The following is an 18,738-nucleotide window of genomic DNA, read 5'->3' on the forward strand; positions in this document are numbered from 1 at the left end:
AACTTTGTGATGCTCAGAGAGAAAGGTGTGTGTGTCTGTATCCATCCCTTATTTCCTATAAATTCTAGCTATTTGTTATTATGAAACTGAATTTGCATTACTTTCTGTAACACTGTAGCACCCTAACTTTCTAAACCGGGACATGTGCATTTTTAAAATATATTTTATCCCTGTGGCACCCAAGAGTAGTTCACTATACTCCAATGAAAAGCTGGGGACATACAGGCATTATCTAGAACCTAGCAAATGTTTGGTCAACTACTAAAGAAGACTTAAGTTCCATTCTTCCCAGAACCAACAGGGTGCTATGCTAAAAACATCATCCCAAAGGCAATGAGAACCCTCAGCCACAATGGTCCCTGACTGCCTGCCTGGCAGAGCTTGTACACCAGTTCATAAAGCTTAAGAACGTTACACCTTCATCAGGGCACAGAGAAATGCATAAAACCCAGGGTTCTCTGAGTGCTGTTCCAATGGTCTGTCAACAGCTCTATTTTTAACAGAACAGAATGGGAAACTTCCATTTTCTACTATGTATAAAATGTAAAAAAATTCTATACAGAGTTTTTCTATATGTAACTAATATAACTGTCTTGAATTTAGTTGGTGGCTTTTTTTTTTTTTCTGAGCAATTTAAAGCACATTCTACATGCTATCTTTCCTGTGCTTTCAAAACATCTCTTTAGTTGAGGGCAAGTATCTTAGCCCCATTCTGCTTAGAGAACACTAGGGAGAAATGGCTCTTCTCATTCAGAGTATGTCAAAGGTGGAGTCAAGAACAGAAATCAAGTCTCCTGACTTCCATTAGAGTGTTCTATCCCTGTTAGACAATAATCCTCTGGAAAATAAAATAGCTCTCTCAAAGACATGTTCAGCAAGTCTGGAAAACTCAGAATGAATGTCCTATTACACCATTTTTTTATACTTCTATTGTCTCTGCAGTCAAGTTCTTCTATAAACTGAAACTCTCCTTTGAGGCAAACCTTCTAAATCAGGTACAAGAGAAGCAAGTAGGAAGGGAATTTGAAGAGGACTTACTTCAATCATGAAATTACTTTAAAAGGATTCATTCTAGTGACAAAACATCCATGTGTCTTCCCCAATATATTCTATACTGTAGCAGAGAATGTCTGTGTGGACTCCTTTTCTTTGCTCCATTCTTTAGCTCACAGTTCCTTCAGTGGGATCTGCACTTCAGCAAGCTATAAGATTTTTTTCAGGAATGTTGCCTTATTGGAAGCTTTGGTGGGTTCCTGTACCTGGAGGAAAGGGTATGAATGCTGTGAAAGGGATTTCAATTGGCTTTGCCAAACACTGCAGTAACAGTAACCTGCTAAGTAGGCATTAGCTTATGACTATTCTGAGAAAAGTAAAACTATCATCTCAAAAACCTCACATTCCTGTTAGGATTCTTTCAGTGAATTGATCCGTGCACAGATTTTCAAGGCAGGGCCCAGCTTGATATTCATTGCACTCATAAGGTGGTCCTCTTTTAATAAGAGAAGTGCTTGACCATCAATCTCCTGTGCTCTGAATTCATCGGCAATATCTTGACAACCTGTAATTAAAAGCAGAAGCATCATGTTAGAAGTATTAAGTGGATCAGATGTTAACATTTCACTCTTTAACAGAGATTTCGATCTTGCTAGTTTCCCTTCCTTAGGTAGCTGCTAAAAAACTAATGAAATGCACATACAGTATTCTTGGGCTCCCTCAGAAAAAAGGGATCATCTGATGTTGCCATTGTAGAGAATTCATTTAAATTCCAGGTGCTTAAAATGACTTTAAACACAGTGCACATCAGCCTTGATCTACAATACAGCATAATTCTGTTGGTTTAACAGCTCAGTTACTGGAGTTTAGATGCAAGGCAGAAAACAAGCAGGGCAGAACACTGACTTTTAGGACTCTGCATCTTCCTAAAGCATTCCACAAGATGTTAGTCCTAATGAAGGAACTTATTTTGGATAACAGTCCTTTCCTGTAGAAAGAGAAAACTAAAATACCAACACATCTCTCGCCACTTCCTTCCAAAGCCACAGAGTTCTGCTCATTATCCCTTACCTTGCCACATGCCCAGTGACAATCCCTGAGTAATTATGTCTAAAGATTTCATCTTTTCCCCCAGATCAGTAAGGGCCTACCAAACTACTGGCATCATTTGACACACACACAGCCCTTCAAGGCAGCTGGGACAGCTGGTCCCACAGTTTAGTTTATAAATTTGGTGATCATTCTAAGCAGCAGCAGTAGCTGCAGGATGACCCTGATTTGGACTGAACAGTCACAGTCACTGTTCCTGTGAGGTAGCCACCTTGAACAGAACCCCTAAAGTGCAGCAAACTTTCACCAAATAGTCAATTCCTGATATTTGGACATAAAGTCCTCCTAGCCTTGATAAACCCCCAGGATCTTTGGGTTCTTTATCTGCCCCATCTTTTCTTCCATTCCATCTCTTCATGCAGAAAGAGAATCCAAGAGTGATGAGCTGAGAAGCCAGAAGAACAGGGCAAAAGAAGAAGAATCCACATGGCAGAGCAATTATAAAATTCTACTTTCATTAATTGTGCTATTAGGATTAAAGATATGAACTAACTGTACTTAGCTGCTCTTAAATTCCAGCCCTTCTTACAAGGAAAGCTGCATGGAGAAAAAGCTAAGTGAAGCTGTTACACTTAATCTTGGCATCAGAAATAGGAAAACATAAGCTTTTCCTCCCACAAAACTGCCTTAATAGATGGATGCTTTAACTCTTACTGAGACCATAAATTCTGTCCAGTTATTAGAACGTGTTTCCTTTGTGTTTACCAAGTTACCATTCCTTTCTGGTTTTTCATTTCATTTTCTAGTTGAAATTTTCCCCCTCCCCTTATAAATCTTTATTTCAATAATTTCTCAATCTTTTCTCAGTTGACCTTTTAGTGTGCTTCACAAATATTTTGTTGATTTTCCCAATTCCTCATATTGAGAAACTATAGTGTTAAAAATGGGATTACTCACCCTGGAGAAGTCCCCTTTCCATTCCCAGATGTAGCTCTCAACAAAACTGGGCAGAAAGAAAGTGACTTATCTTGCATCTACTTGTGACTTATCCTTCATTGTGTGTGTGTGTGTGTGTGTGTGTGTGTATCCCATAACATTCTTCTCTCTTCAGTCTTATTTACAAGAGCACAGGAAAGAAAAGAAGAGAGAAAGATAGGTAGGGCGCATCCTTTTTTCAGCAACAGGAACAGAAAGAGGGAACAAAGATGCAAAGAGCTACGTTTGGGAAAAGAAACATGGAGCCTCCATGATGAGAAGCACCTGATTATAGGTTAGGGCTCCTCTGTGTCAAACAGTAACCCGAGGGAAAACATGTTCTACCAAGTGGAGAGTAAATACATTCCCAAAATAATAAAAAGGTAAAGTCAAGGAAAGCTGATTCTGGGATACAGCATGATTTTAAGGAGACATGGAGGCTGCAGTACCTAGGCTACAACTCTTTTATTTTAACCACCGAATAGGATTTTTAGCTATATTAATGTAGGACAAACCAGAGATAAAATAAAGCAATTTTTCTTAGAATTAAGATAATTTGCATCTAGAACTCATTAGGAAAAAATGAATTTCACAAGTCCTCCAAACAAATGGTATTAGTACAGCTTGGGCATCACCATCCACTATGTTAACTATTAAAATAATCTTTGCTGATGCCTATGTAATTTCTGTGGTGTATACAAAATACAGCTCACATTAGTATATACACAGCCTTCTATGTCCCTAGAAGCTGGAAAAAGGACCTGCAAGTTAGGAACAAAACAATGACCTTTCTTGACATGAATTCCTATTAATGGAATAATTTTTGTATGTGCTATCCTGCCAATTGTTTATAGGGGAAATAAAAAGAACATCAATAAAAAAAACTCTACTCCTCATCTCCCTAAAATCCTGTCATCAGTTAGGGAGGGGGGGAAAAAAGAGATTACTTGTCCATTCACATTATTATAATAGGAATGCTAGAGCATGATGATGATCACTAATATAGTCACAGTCACAGCTCCAAAAGGATGTGATGTGGGTCAAGACTAAGAATAGTTTTTTGAGTCTTCCAAGAAAGAGTCAAAATGAGGAGCAATGCATTTCTACCCATTGGGTCAGTGAGGATAAACTTAAAATCATTTACATCAAGGCCCTGAATAGATAATCTAAATCAATTTACAGTAGGCAGAAAGGCATAGAATGTGTCACTTAAGACCTCTGCTTTTCCTCTGAGTAGAGGTCAGTTCACATAAACTAATACCCTAAGGTTTTTACTGAGAATAAAAGAAGATAACACTGTTAGAACAAATGCCAGGGTGGTTGTAGAAGGGAAAAAGAATGGTCTCGATTCCAAGAATAAGTTAATTATTACTGGCCACAAAAAATGTCATCCTTTAAGATAACCTCATGGGGATATAGCCCTTCAGAAAGAGCGCTGCTATTCAGAAAGAAATTCCAAAGTGAGCTCAGGAGGAGCTACAGAGCACATGAAGACTAAGAAAATGTATTGTCTGGTGAGATCCCTCACTCTGGGAGCTGCCAGAGACTCTAACCAAATCCCTAAGATAACAGTGAAAATGTAAAGTTATTTACCTGAATAAGTCAGAAACTCTTGTAAACAACCCCCTCTCATAGCAGGCAGGAAAGGGTCAAAGTGAGCCATTTGATCAATGCGGGAAATAATTCTGAGTTATCAAAGGTCTAATATAAATTCCTAATAACTGGCAATAAAATTAGATAATTACTGTGAATTATTAGCAATAAGAAGAAATTTTAACTCCCTTCAAGTGAAACAAGATAGACAACTTTTTACTGTCCTAAAGGTGCCAGCCTAACAGTCTTGGGACAAAGAATACCTGGTATAGATAGGCAGACCCTCACAGAAATAATGGCAACGATACCCTGGGTCCATCAGAGTGACTAACCTGCTCCAATATTGGAATGCATAGATCAAACTGTAGCATTCTAAAAGCCAGTTTCTGAGCATAAGATTGAAAGAAGAATCCACAAAGTTTTGTCTTATTAGCTGATGGGGCAACTACCATTTTTTAACATTTAAAAAAAATATATCCCTTAATAGCATTTGGAAGAAAAGATGTCAAGCCATCCTTCAAATGAGCAGTTCCCTCAGAAACAGATCCTAGGCACAATCAGCAGTGTGAGGAGGCAACTCCTAAGGAAGACAAAAGCCAAATCCCAACCCTGAAGGATTTCTACTGTGTTCATGGGCAGATATCAACACTGACACCAAAAACAAGAAAAACATCTACGCTGGTCTAAAATTGGAAATACCTTCTTCCACTGAATATAAAAACAGCATCCAATAAAGAGACCACACTCCTCCATAAATCTGGTTATGAACATTACTATCTGAGTGCTCGGCACAACACACTGCCAGCAAGACTTTTGGGATCACGCTCAAAAATATGTCAACTTGCTTGTAAAAGGTTTATTTTTTCAATTTCTCTCTCCTTTTACAATGATCTACTTGAGAGCGGTAAAATCTGAAAAAAATTATTTTCTAGGACAAGCTGGTCAGTTCAGTTGATAAGGAAAGTATTCTTTCTAAAGAATGTTATCAAGCTGGTAGATGTAAAATAATACTTTTCCCAAAAGTATTTGTTGCTTTTTTCCTTGTCACATTTTATATTTTAATTAAAAAAAAAAACCCTTACCTTCTGTCTTAGAATAGATACTGAAGAGTGATAAAGGCTAAGCCAGCTAGGGTTAAGTGACTTGCCCAGGGTCACACAGTTAGGAAGTGTCTGAGGCTAGATGTAAACTCAGGACCTCCCATCTCCAGGCCTGGCTCGCTATTCACTGGACCACCTCACTGCCCCCACATTTCATATATTCTAAATCTGATCCTGAAACCTGAGTTGTATTTTATAAAGACTAACCACTGGACAAATTTTAATGGTTCTGTCAAGCACAGAACCCCAAAGAGAATTTGTCTTCTAAAATGCTCATCTCAAGAGAAACTTACATGTTGTTATTATGAAACCCAAAAGAGAACACAGACCAGGAAGAAATGAGCTCTCTTTGTGAGCCATGTACACTGAGGCAGGATGAATGACTGAACAGTAGATGAAAAACTTGTCTCATCATCAACCAAAGCAGAGGTTTCTGCAGTGAATAAGCTAGCCAGTACACAGGTAAGGAAGAATATTGTTGCAATGAGAAAGAGAAAAAGAGAATGAGCAAAATAAACAAGTTGATGGAAAGAGAACTACCCCAAATGAAAGTTGAGTAGGAAAAATGTAAACAAGAAAGGATAGCACATATTTGCTACATGTGAAACAGAATCTTTTATTTCAAAATTTCAGGAGCACACTTCATTTGAAAAAAATTGGAAGCTAGCTCCTTTGAATAACAAGTTTGGTTTTTCTTTCAAAGAAATAAAAACCATTTTGTAGTCTAAAAGATCTTGATTGAGTTTCAAAAATATAAAAGGAATCTTTTTTTTGCTGAGTTTTTCTAAATGATTTTTTTTTCACAAAAAGAATGGGGGAAGGGGAAGAAAATAAGGAGAGGGGAGAATAGAAAAACAGAAGAGCAGAAAAGAAAGTGTCTGATTCAATCTCTCTACTGACCTCTCGAGAGAAATCAGACTGAAGAGAGGAGAGCCCCTTAATGTATGTCTTCCTCGGCTGGGGGGGGTCACAGCAGGAGCAGGATTAGTCAGTTTCTATCGACTTGGGGGGGGAGGTATGAGGAAATACCCAGTTGTGCTGAGGGAATAAGCAAGAGGAAACAAATCACATTTAAATAGCGACCGCCAATTAGTACAAACACAAAGCACTTCACTCGACGTCTTGTGCAAACAGTGTGGAAGTCTCATGTCATTCCTGAGTGATCTGTGTGAGAAAAAATAAAAATGTCCATCAAAAGACTGAACACCGTACCAGGCAGAGAGTGGATGAAGGCCCACACTTCATCGACTGTCCATATGGATGGCTCTGTCTGCACCGCTGGGAGCAAGTCACTGCTGTCGGGCATCTTGCGGAGCCGGCCCTCCCGGAGCTCGCGCTCTCTCTCCCGCTCACTCTGCCTGCGCAGGCGAGTGGTCATAGCAGTTGGCACAGGCTCTTCGTGAGGAGCCAAGCCTTCTTCTGCAGATGGATAAGTAATTGGAAGCTGGAAAACGCAGTACAAGTAAAATACAGCATTGTACTTTCTTTGCATGTCTAAAAAGGGCATTGTAGAGGGAAGTGAATTTTCTACAGACCTGCCTAGGAAAATGTTCTCGTGGAGCCCCGTCAGGGCCACTTGGACGACGGCCACGATGCCCAACACTCTGGTTATCAGGCTTCCGATTCCAACGACTAAGGGTAAACTTCTTGGAACAGCTAACATTGTACCTAAGAAACCCAAGCAATCAAAATGTATTCACTGACACAAGCAGAGGAGCTGAAAATTAAATAAAATTTAGGACTGAAGTCCATTTATTTTTAATAAATACTGAGACCTCTCACTCTACATGAGCTCCCTGTGTTCTTGGTAAAATTATGAGACAATTCAGCCTAATAAAGTCTTTATCAACAAGGTAATTCTTGGTTTCCCTAAAACCATTAAAATGAAATTCCTATTGGATATGTAATAGTAGTTTAACTGATAATTAAATTTTGGTTTACTTAGCTGGAAATTACAAAAAGGTTTAAAGACTAAGGTAATTATCATGAGATATTGTAATTTCCTTTCAAACATTAAAAAATTAGGGCAGAAAGATACAAAATAAATCTTAAGGAACTTTTCAAAATATGACTAAAATTAGGAAGTGAAAAATTAATTTAAGCCTTCAAAACTGCCACGTGCTTCATCACTTCTTGCAGGTGTGATAAGCTTCTGGAAGAAGCAAAGATAAATCATTTTTTTTAAATGACCAAATATATTTTTCATTCACTAACAGAATTAAAATACTTTTAATTACATTCTACCAAAAGATATGCCTATATATATATATATATATATATATATATATATATATATATTAGAAAGTCTCATAAAAATTTAAAAGGGTCCCTGGTGTTTTTGTTTTCACCACAAGATCAGAGAAGCATTTCGGGGAGGGAACAGTAGCAGCAGATTCAGTCTGTGAAGAGCTACCCAGGTACCCCCCAAATCAATCAAGTTCTTCCACATGGCAGTATATATAAAGAATCTCCTTTATTTTAAGGGATTGGGGAGTGTGAAGGGAAGAAAGAGAAAAATGTTGATAGTACTTGATTCCAATTAAACTCATCAGTGCATTCCCTATAGTATTCTTTAATATACAGAAGTGAAGTGTTTCATGACCATTGGAAATCACTAAGAATTTCATTGGATTATTATGTGGAGAGACAAAAATAATTTTCCTCATTCATGTTTTTGAGTGAGAATATCAGAAATAAAAAAAACAATTACAGAAATAGAGCATGCATTTTTCCCCAAAAGTAAAATATATACTAGATCTCTCACTTTGTAAATCTGTCCATCCCCAAATATTTACAGAGCACCTGTTGTTGTTTACTTATCTTTAGAAAGACCTCTATAAAAAAATGTTAATGTATATCGCATGTATCCAAAGATGCTTACCTTTACTTCAAGGGACAGAGAAACGGGACAATCCTTGGCTTTATTAGCCACCTGTGATTTTATTTTAGCCCATGAAGCCCAGTCTCTGAAGTCACTAGAATAAACTCTGAGTCCTACATAACAAAAACTTCATTCACTATCTTATACTTTGCATTATTTCCCCATGGTGCCTCTTGTCCCTTTAGAAGGCTAAGAAATAAAGAGGGATCAAATTATGTTATGAATAATCTTGAAGGCTCAGCAGTTATGGGGAGGAGAGTAGAGAGAGAATGGGAAGGATGAATATCCCTTATCTCAAACATGTGGAGATGTATATAAAGGCCATAAAAGCAGGAGGCTTGCTTTATTCCCCCATATTTAAGTAACATTCTGAAATTATTCTAAGATTACAATGCCTTTCTTATTTTGGGGGTGACTGCCAACTAGGAAAATCATAGCTCAAAACATCAAAGAAACAGAAATATGAAAAAATAGATTAGGTCATTTGGAAACTAATCATATTCAATGAATATTTTTTAATTTAAAAAATCCCTTTATCACTTTTTCTAAAGATAGAACATGATCGATATTAATTTAACTTGCTCATATACCATTTTACATTTAAACTTGGTGAAGCACACTTTTAGCAATCTTTTTAGCAATCTCATTTAAAGTAAAATACTCAAACAGTATTTCACACTCTAGATAAATTACAGAGTAAATGCCTTGCATTTTTAAAACAATTATTCTGAAAACTCCTCTCCCCTCAGTGGAATAGACATCTACTTACATGTTCATTATTAAATGCCAATGCCATTCAAGATTTACACTAGGTGAAATGAAGTTTTTCAACTAATACTACCTAAAATTACCTTTAATTTAATTCTTTTTAAAAATTTAATTAATAATACTGGGGGACTAAAAATTGTTCTGTTGTTATTTTTTAAATCCTTACTTTCCATCTTAGGAATCCATACTGTGTATTGGTTCCAAGGTGAAAGAGTAGTAAAGACTAGGCAATGGGGAGTTAAGTGATTTGCCCAGAGTCACACAGCTAAGGAGGATCTGAGGCTAGATTTGAGTCCAGGACCTCCTGTCTCTAGGCTTGGCTCTCAATCCACTGAGCCACCTAGATGCCCCATGATCTATTATTATTAAGAATAATAATAAGTAAAACATCCCCTGGCTTTTTGATATAAGTGCAACCAACTGCTGTAGCTGCCTCACTTGGAGTATTAGCATTGTTTTTTAAACAGCTATGAAAACAAACAATATATGGTTCTGGCACAGAGGCTAAAACAGATATTGGAAAAATACAGTTAAGCCAGGTGTCATTCCAGATCTTAGTTGACTTCGTAAATATTGTCTGGATTAGAGGAACTAGAAAGGGGAGGTTGGTCAATCATCAGAAGATGGCACTTCTAAGCACCTATTTTTATCATTAGTCTATGATAATAGATCATCTTATCTGCTGCCACTCCAACATGAAATCTGATAAAAACTACGACTATAAATATGACATTTCTAAGTATCAATCTGACACCTGCATGTTTAAAGGCGCTCCAGAAAATGTCTACACTATGATTCCCTCTAAATATTCTCCTACTCTACACTTACATCAGTATAAAACATAAGTTTAGTTATTAGACCAATATTTTTGTCGATTTTTATTTTATATTTCAGTAAATATTAAGACCAAAAAAATACCTTTTGGCACATGACATAGTGCAGAATCGTTTTGAACGTAGGAACTCATTAGCATATCCCATCTTCCCACAAAATTCACACTTGAGCAACTCACTGTCCATTTCCTCTAATCCCTCTAAAAAAAAAAAAAAAAGAAAAAAATTCCAAATATTTAACTGTGTTTTTTAAAAACATCTAAAGGAGGCTGCCTTGAATGTAGCTTAGTGGCCCCCTGAGCTTCTCAGCCAATAGCCCAACCATACCATCTTCTTCCTCTTGCTAATGCACAAGGGTCTATATGAAATCAATGTAGGTTTGTTTTTTAAACATACATCTTTGAATAACTTGGATTTTAAGACTAATCCATAGACCACCCTCCCTGCTTTATCTGAAGACCCTCAAGGATCACCACTATGGGCTACTCTTTAGAAAGCACATCAAGAGTGCACATGTAGCCAGATTTACTAAGGTATAAGACCGGGGGAAAAAAGCTATTAACAAAGAAAATAAAATTACTGTAACTCTTCTCCCCAAACCAAATCTAATGATATCCTTCAAGGCCTGTCATAAGACTCATCTTCCCCAAGTAGCCCAACCCAATTAAGAGCATTCTGCTCCAGCTTATCATCATTTAAACAACTCTATGTTTGTTATATCTCCCAAGAATGAATGTTTACAAAGGGCTTTATATTCATGATCTCATTTGAGCCTCACAACAGCTCTATTTGTCAGTATCTGAATCCAGGGCTTCTGGCCTCCAAGGTACACAATCTATTCACCACTTCATAAGAAACAATTTTTCACTTTTGTCTTCATATGACCAGTGAATAAATAACATGCTAAATCATATGTAGAGTACGCACTTAATAAATGCTTGACGAATTGAAAGCCAAAGTTCTGTATGTCCCATTTGTCTTAAATCCAATGAATGAGACTTTTTTGTATTCTACAATGTATGTAATACTATGGCAGGCACACACTTAAGCATTCAATGGACATCATTTAGTAAATTGGTCCATCACAAACTGTCCAAATTCTAAAATGTTTTCCTCTTTTTTTGAATGTTCATATTCATCAACCACACAAATTTGCAGTAAGATTATTCCTTTGGTTAACAGTTGTTGTTGTTGTTGTTTTTTGTGAATGCCAAATGGGCTCTTTTCTGTGTTGTCCATATTAACAAAGCTCTGTATAAAGACAGACTTTCATTTAGATATTTTAAGATGATATTAAGGAGCCTGAAATGTAGCGAAAGGGATGATATGTACTCATTAAGAAGCTTGCCAGGCACTTCCATCATGGTGTCACTGGTGAGACAGATGGTAAAATATTAATGCAAATGAAAGATAGCAAGAATGGCTAAAAGAATATTGTGCAACCACATGCAGTTCCAAGAAACAGATTATTATGGATGAACAAACAAAAAAAATAAATTATACTAGAAACTCTTTTAAGGTTCAGTAAAACTTGCTGTTCTAATAGTAATGAAAAATTAATTTTTCTTCAATTAGTAAATCTGAGAAAGAACTTTGCCCAAGACTATAGAGGACCAGTAACCCAGACCACGTCCTTGTCCTGCTCTCAGGTGGACAGGTTGAGTTGGCATCAGGTGTACGGTTTCTTCCTCAGCTGGGAAGATGACCAGGTACCTCGGAGACTTGTACCTGAAAGTCAGCTTCCACTGAATCCTTCTCAACCACCATCACTGTTCTAGGGTAACATAAAGGGCAAATGAACTTTCTCTAATCTCCACTGTGACCAAGTGGACCCCTATTAAAGGACATTTGTTCCCAAAATCTTAGTTCACCATAGCTTCACTATATAGATGACAATTTGGAATAGAACTTGTAATTACCAAACTCTAATTTTTAAAAAAAGAGAGGTGGGAAAGGGAAAATCAGATGACAGTTTTGACATTTTAAAAATAACATCTTTCAAAATATCTTAGGAGTAAAAAACAGGAAAAGATATGTCATTTACAGCTCATAGTGGTTAACTAGCAAGATTAGGTAAAACAAGCTAAAAAAAATTACACTTCAAAAATACAAGCTACAACACATTGTAACATCAACAAGCTTGACCACTGACGGAGCCTGCTAACTACTGAAAAAAAGCTGTTGAAGGAGAGGGTACAAGAGCCTTTTTGTAACAAAGTCAAGGAAAGAAGGACTTGAGTATGAATTTGAGACATGTATTCCTCCTTTCATGACTAGTTAAAGCCTCAAGGCTGAAACCTAAGACAGTAGCAGCAGATCTGAATTGAACAAGTGGGCCTGTATGCCTGCCAGTACGCACTCTGCCAATGTGAGTGAACCAGTTTTCATTGGTGAGGGTACTCTTCTGGTGACCGATATGGATCACAATCCCTCTATATCCGACCCAATATAATTTTTACCCATGTTTCCTAATAAATATTCCATAAATGTTCTACTTGAAAAGCTGAAGATTCTCTGTTCCTTCCTATTTCTCAGGCCACCCATCTCCCTTCCATTGTTGTACCATCCCTCACACATATCCCTAATGTTAGGGTGATGTGGAAGTAGAGAGAACACTGAGTTTGAAACCTGAGATTTGAAAGTCTATTCTGTTGAGCCCGGGCTCTGCTCCTTCTACTTGTGTGACCAAGGACAAATCTCTCCACATTTTGGAGCCTCCATCACCTGCCCTATAAAATGAGGTATTTGGACTAAGGGCCTTGAAGGCTCCTTCCAGATCTTGTTGGCCTTCAACACTTCAGCCCCTGAAGCACTGACATGCTAATAGCATGCTTCAGCTATTGACCGTTTTCATTCTTCTGAGATCATGGCCTTCATTTAACATCCCCAGGAACATGTTCCTGCTCCTGAAGGAATGATTGGTTTGGAGCCATCAACAGCTGATCTCCTCCTTGCAGACCATCAGCAGGGTCTCTCCGAAGATACTTAATAAAGGCCTGTCTCAGCAGGCTGCCCGTTCTCAGCTGCACAGTCTAGGCCAAACATGTTTCTATCTGCTATGTTCCAGGGAACAGTTAAACCAGATTCTCCAGGATGGCTATGGTTTTCCACAAGGTTTTGTCCTGCATCCGAGGTAGAATGTAATTAAGACAAGTCAGCACAGGGTGGTTGAACAGTGGAAGGTCAAGTCTGTGCCATGAAAGCACAGACCAGCCACTCCTCTAACCCTCAGCCCTGCCACCTGCAAACGGAGACAGCATCCCCCAAACTGCCATTCTCCCATGCTGTTGGGAGGAAAGCTCTCCGGGATCTCAAAGCTGCAGGCTAATGGGGTTTTATTATATTATTATAAAACTGCACCTGGAGAGCATCATTCATACAGTGGGGACTTCTCCTGTTTGGACATTAGGCAGCACAGCTCCCATCACACCAATGAACACTCCTGGGGCTCACACAGTATTTTTTTCTTTATTCAGAAGAGCAAAAGGAAGAATAGAAGACTTGCTCAGACAAGGTGTCACATGCACATGCTGCACGCTGAAATCACCAAGACTACGTCAAGTCGCAGTTTCAGAGAGAAATCTGTTCAGCGGTGTGAGCGCTGGCACCAAGCCAAGTGGTTGGACAGCTCCCCCATCGGTGTTCACCAGAAATATGGAAGATTTTCTTCCCAGACCAGGAAGATTCTTGGCTGAGTAAATGCATCGGACTGGGTTATGAAGAAGACTCCATTCAAAGGAACCCAAGGAACAGGGACAGGGCCTCTTTGATAAAGACAGCATCCAGCCCAATGTGCTCATTCACAGAAGAAGAAAGGAAGGGCCACCCAGGTAAGTGTCCTTACATGAAAAGGGAGCCAAGGCTCACTTTCTTTTTTTTTTTTATAAACCCTTACCTTCCATCTTGGAATCAATACTGTGTATTGGTTCAATGGCAGAAGAATGGTAAGGGATAGGTAATGGGGATTAAGTGATTTGCCCAGAGTCACACAACTAGGAAGTATCTGAGGCCAGATTTGAACATAGGACTTCCCATCTCTGAGCCTAACTCTCAGTCCACTAGGCCACCCAGCTGCCCCTCAGAGCTCAATTTCTGAGAGGAGCTAAGTTTTAAAATTCCTTCCCTGACACCTGAACAGTTTTGACCAAATGAGGTCCAGCTTACTAAGAATACCTCCCTCCTGCTTCTGGAAACAGAAGACCCCACTGGCCTAAGGTAGACCTGCCTCACTGGAGATAAGGAGCTCCCAATTGCTTTGGGATAACTATGTATTTTTCATTTCTCTGAAATCACAAAGGCACAAGGACTAGGGTTGTAGAAATATAGAGATAGATTATTATTTATAAAAATGACTTGGAATTGACTCACATGCCATGTATATTTCTAAGTAAATATTACTCTATTATCAACTTGATCGTGTTTGAACACTTCTACCCATACCTCAGGCATCCTGACTAAAAGATCCTTCTTTCTCAGTGACACTATTGCTCACCCACCATAATCCTATTTTTGTGATGAATTATTTCACAAATCCAATGAGCAAAAATGATAAAAAAAAAAAAGACCAATAATTTCTTTTCTCATTTGTGTACACATTGTGTGCACGTCAGAAACACAATGTAGCAGGAAAATGTTTGGATATATATATATATATACAGTAGTTACTGCAGGCCCAGAAAGGACACTTAAGGTATGTTAGATCTCAAATAGTTTCACCACACTTATTTTTTCTATTCTTATTTCAAAAGAAAAACTTAACTAACTAACATATTGTACTTCAGCCAAAGCAGAATATCTTAAACTAGGTTCATAATAAGAATTTTTAAGTCAAGGTTTCCAACAATATTCACTAAATTTCCAGTTCATGTAGAAAATCAAACTAGCACAATACTAACAAGAAACAAAATAACATTTTTTGGAGCATGTGATTTTCTAAAATTTGTAAAGGAGGAAAATACTAAGTCTTGAATGACAGAAAATGGCAATTCACACATAGATGCAGAATAACAAACTGATAATTCTCCAAGAGAAACTGAAAAAAAGTGAGTGATTTCAACTGGTAAAACAAAATGCTGTATGTCACTCCCGGCATAGAGGTCATCTAGTAACCGTGATCTGTTTGTGCCCACCATGTGTGCTGGTATTAATTTAGAAAGAGGCACAAGAAGCCTGGAGAGCCTAAAATGACAAAAGGAAAGTCTCTGTTGAGGATCTATGGCACCATACAGACCCAAATTAAAAAGGAGGATATTCTTTGTAATGATGAACAGAGTGCCCTCACCAATGAAAGCTCAGATTCTTCAAGGCCACAACACAGATCTGAGCTGGAATGGATAAGATAAGCAATTCCAAGCAACAAAAAAACCATGGAGCTTAATCAAAATGCAAGCTACTAACCTTCAGGGGCTATCTCTTCCATCTCGGTATCTGACGAATTATCAGCATGCTTTGTAGTGCTCTGGAGCTCTGTTTGGACACATATGCTGCTCAGGACTGGGCTATCCAAAAGGGGCCTTTTTTTCACAGGCTGTTCTACCAACAGAGATGAACGACTTACCTAACATAAGGGAGAAAGAAAGAAGTAAAATATTTTTGGTCAAATAATTCCCCAAAATTTTGAATTATGTGACAAAAGTTAACTGTTCCTACCCTTTGATCCAGAGATTCCATCTCTACATTTATACCCTGAGACTAAGGACAGGAAAAAAAAGGTCCAATAGGTATAAAAATATTTATAGCACAATTATCTATAACAGCAAACAGAAAAAGTGTCACTACGAACTAGGGTGACTACTGAACAAAATGGTGGTATATGGATGGAATAGAAAATTACTCCATTCCAAGGAAGGACAAATATCTCCATTTTACAGATGAGGAAACTGAGGCAGGTAGAGATTAAGTGACTTGCCCAGGCTCGTCAAGCTAGCTTCTAAGTGTCCGAAGCAAGATGTAAACTTGGCTATTTTTTTTATCTTTTTATTTTATCTTTATCCTACTCTTATCTAACACCAATCAAACTGGCAAATATAATCCCAAAATGTGCTTGAAAAATAAGTATAGTAAACTATTGAATGAACTGTAAAGTAGTACAATTTTTGGAAAAACAAACTGGCAGTATGAAGTAAAAGTCACAAAAGAAATACCATTTGACCTAAGAGATTCAATGTTGTGAATATAATTTGAATGTTATAAAAAACAAAAACAAAAATGAAAGAGGAACTATGTGTTCAATGGTTTTATAAGGCAGCAACATCTGTAATTACAAAAATACTAACCCACATGTTCAATAATGGGCGAATGGTAAAATAAACTGTGGTACAGTAATATAGGGGAATACTCTTAGGCACCTAAAACCAAAAAATTGGAGGAGTCAAGACAAAGATGTCAATGCAAAAGGCAGGATTCTCATGCCAAAATGCCACTGGGGATGGATAAAGAATCCTGACTGAGACACAGAGGGAGTGGGCTGAAAGGCTGCTGGGGGAGTTTAAGTCTCAACATTCATTTATTTAAATGTAAACAGCAAAAAGCCAAAAAAAAAAAAAAAAAAGTATATATTTTGTTCATTAAGAATTTTGATGGACCCAAGAGTAATAAAACCTATTTTAAAATTAAAAGTAAAGTGAACTAAATAGACAGCTACCATGGTGGAAGATTTTCACTTCTGAGAATTCTGAAAACCAGGGATTTGAAGCAGGGGACAATATGACGAATGAGCCCTGGATTTGGAATCAAAAGACTTGGATTCAAATCTCACCTCTGTCATTCCTTTCCTCCAGGCCTCAGTTTCCTCATTTACAAAATGAGGATATGGACTAGACAGCCTCTTGAGGCCCTTCCAGCCTGCATCTCTGGAAGCTCTGTGCTTGGAACCCTCCCTTTGTAGTTCATCCTCTAAATCAGGGTTCATGGGCTACCCACGGGTTGTTGGATAAATCTGGGGAGGGAGGGAGGGAGTGGTCTGTGAACTTGGATGGGAAAAAAAATGACTTATCTTCACTATCCTCTAACTAAAATTTAGGGTTTCCTTCAGTTAAGAATTAAAAAAAAAAACAACAACAAACATGATTCTAAAAAGGGATCTATTCCCCTTCCCCACATAGTCTGATAGGTTCATGACAAAAGAAAGAGGGAGAAGCTCTAAAACCTAAGTAACAGAACTCAATCTTGACATATTCAGACTTGAACTAGACTTAACTCAAGACTTCAGAAATCCAAATGACAAGAGGATGGGGGAATACTTTTAAGTCATTTTTCTTTAAGAGTTTCTTTGACTTAAAGTTGGGATTGAAACATGACAGGAGTCCTGAGAAAACTACTTGTAAGATGGGAATTAGAAATCCAAAGCACTATTTTCAAAGTAACTGTGCTAAACGCAGGGGAGGAATATTCGCACCCAGGTTCTCATCAAAGTGCCAGTGTTTAGGAATCTACTTTGCTTAGAACATGAACACATCTTAACTGTCATTTCGGATACCTTAAAGTAGAATAAGAAAAAAAAAGTTTAGTTCATTTGGATAAATTTCCTCTTATTTCTACTTAAAAAACAAACAAAGAAACCATAAACTTATCTGGCACTTACAGGGAATGGCTCCAAGCCCTCTTGAATCACAAAGCCCTCAATAACATGGGTCAGGATCTGTGGCTTAACAATAGCCTGTGGAGGCTTGTTCTCCACGTTGGGCACACTGCTGGGCAGAGATGTGCTGTTAGTCCTCGTGGCAGCGGCCGGAAGCAGCAGCGGAGGAGGAGGGACAGAGGCGTGAGGAGGGTCTGTCGGAGACTTAATCACAGAGGCGCTGACTGAGGCCATGGCAGGGAGCTCTACTTGGTCTGAAAGAATGGAGGTCAGTTTCTGTGTTTTATGGTCAGACAATTTTCAGAGAGAGCAGAGGAGACCAAGCAGTGGATACACCATTCAGCCCTGGGAGTCCTCCCTCTGGAGCCATAGGAGACATGAAGTAAGCCTGTCCTCCACAGATTCCACATGGAACCACTGCTGCCAGAGCAATGAAAGCAGTCTGCAAGCAGTCTGTAACTCCCATTGTCTAAGGCCACTATTGCTAGGAAGTATGCCAAGTGCTGAGGTCAAATAGGAAGACGACAGTCCCTGCCCTCAAAGAACTTATGATCAAATGGGAGAAGACAGAACACAAAAAGAAGGTGAGGGGTAGCTATGTGGCACAGTGGAATGAAAGCCAAACCTAGAGACGGGAGGTCCTGGGTTCAAATCTGGCCTCAGACTCTTCCCAGCTATGTGACCCTGGTTGCCTCAGTTTCTTCATCTGTAAAATGAACCAGAGTCACTTAATCCCAATTGCCTGGCCCTTGCCACTCTTCTAAGGTGAGAGTTTAAAAAAAAAATCTTGCCTTACCCTGCTTCCATCTGCTAACCTAGCCACAGACTAACATTCTCCAACCTTCAGTGGCACCCCTTCACCCAAGCGAGTACATCAAGGACTGAGGCCTACACCCCCACAGTCCTCCATCACTAGTTTCTCTGATGGTCAGCAAGTGTCCTGATAGGTGGGTCCACTCACCATGG

The 18,738-nt window shown here is 38.5% G+C and overlaps 1 protein-coding gene across 1 annotated transcript in view; it reads right to left on the reverse strand.

The window, feature by feature from the left end:
- Positions 1-236: 236 nt before the first annotated feature.
- Positions 237-18,738, reverse strand: part of PHC3 (polyhomeotic homolog 3) — a 67,780-nt gene continuing 49,278 nt past the window's right edge. The window contains exons 8-14 of the mRNA XM_044669548.1: positions 17,776-18,026; positions 15,591-15,750; positions 10,279-10,393; positions 7,247-7,379; positions 6,924-7,155; positions 1,397-1,558; positions 237-1,259 (exon numbers count right to left, since the gene is read on the reverse strand). Coding sequence (XP_044525483.1) covers positions 1,404-1,558; positions 6,924-7,155; positions 7,247-7,379; positions 10,279-10,393; positions 15,591-15,750; positions 17,776-18,026 — 1,046 coding nt within the window. The 3' untranslated portion in view covers positions 237-1,259; positions 1,397-1,403. The remainder of the gene's footprint in view (positions 1,260-1,396; positions 1,559-6,923; positions 7,156-7,246; positions 7,380-10,278; positions 10,394-15,590; positions 15,751-17,775; positions 18,027-18,738) is intronic.

This window comes from Gracilinanus agilis, chromosome 3 (assembly GCF_016433145.1).
Source record: "Gracilinanus agilis isolate LMUSP501 chromosome 3, AgileGrace, whole genome shotgun sequence".
NCBI lineage: Eukaryota > Metazoa > Chordata > Mammalia > Didelphimorphia > Didelphidae > Gracilinanus > Gracilinanus agilis.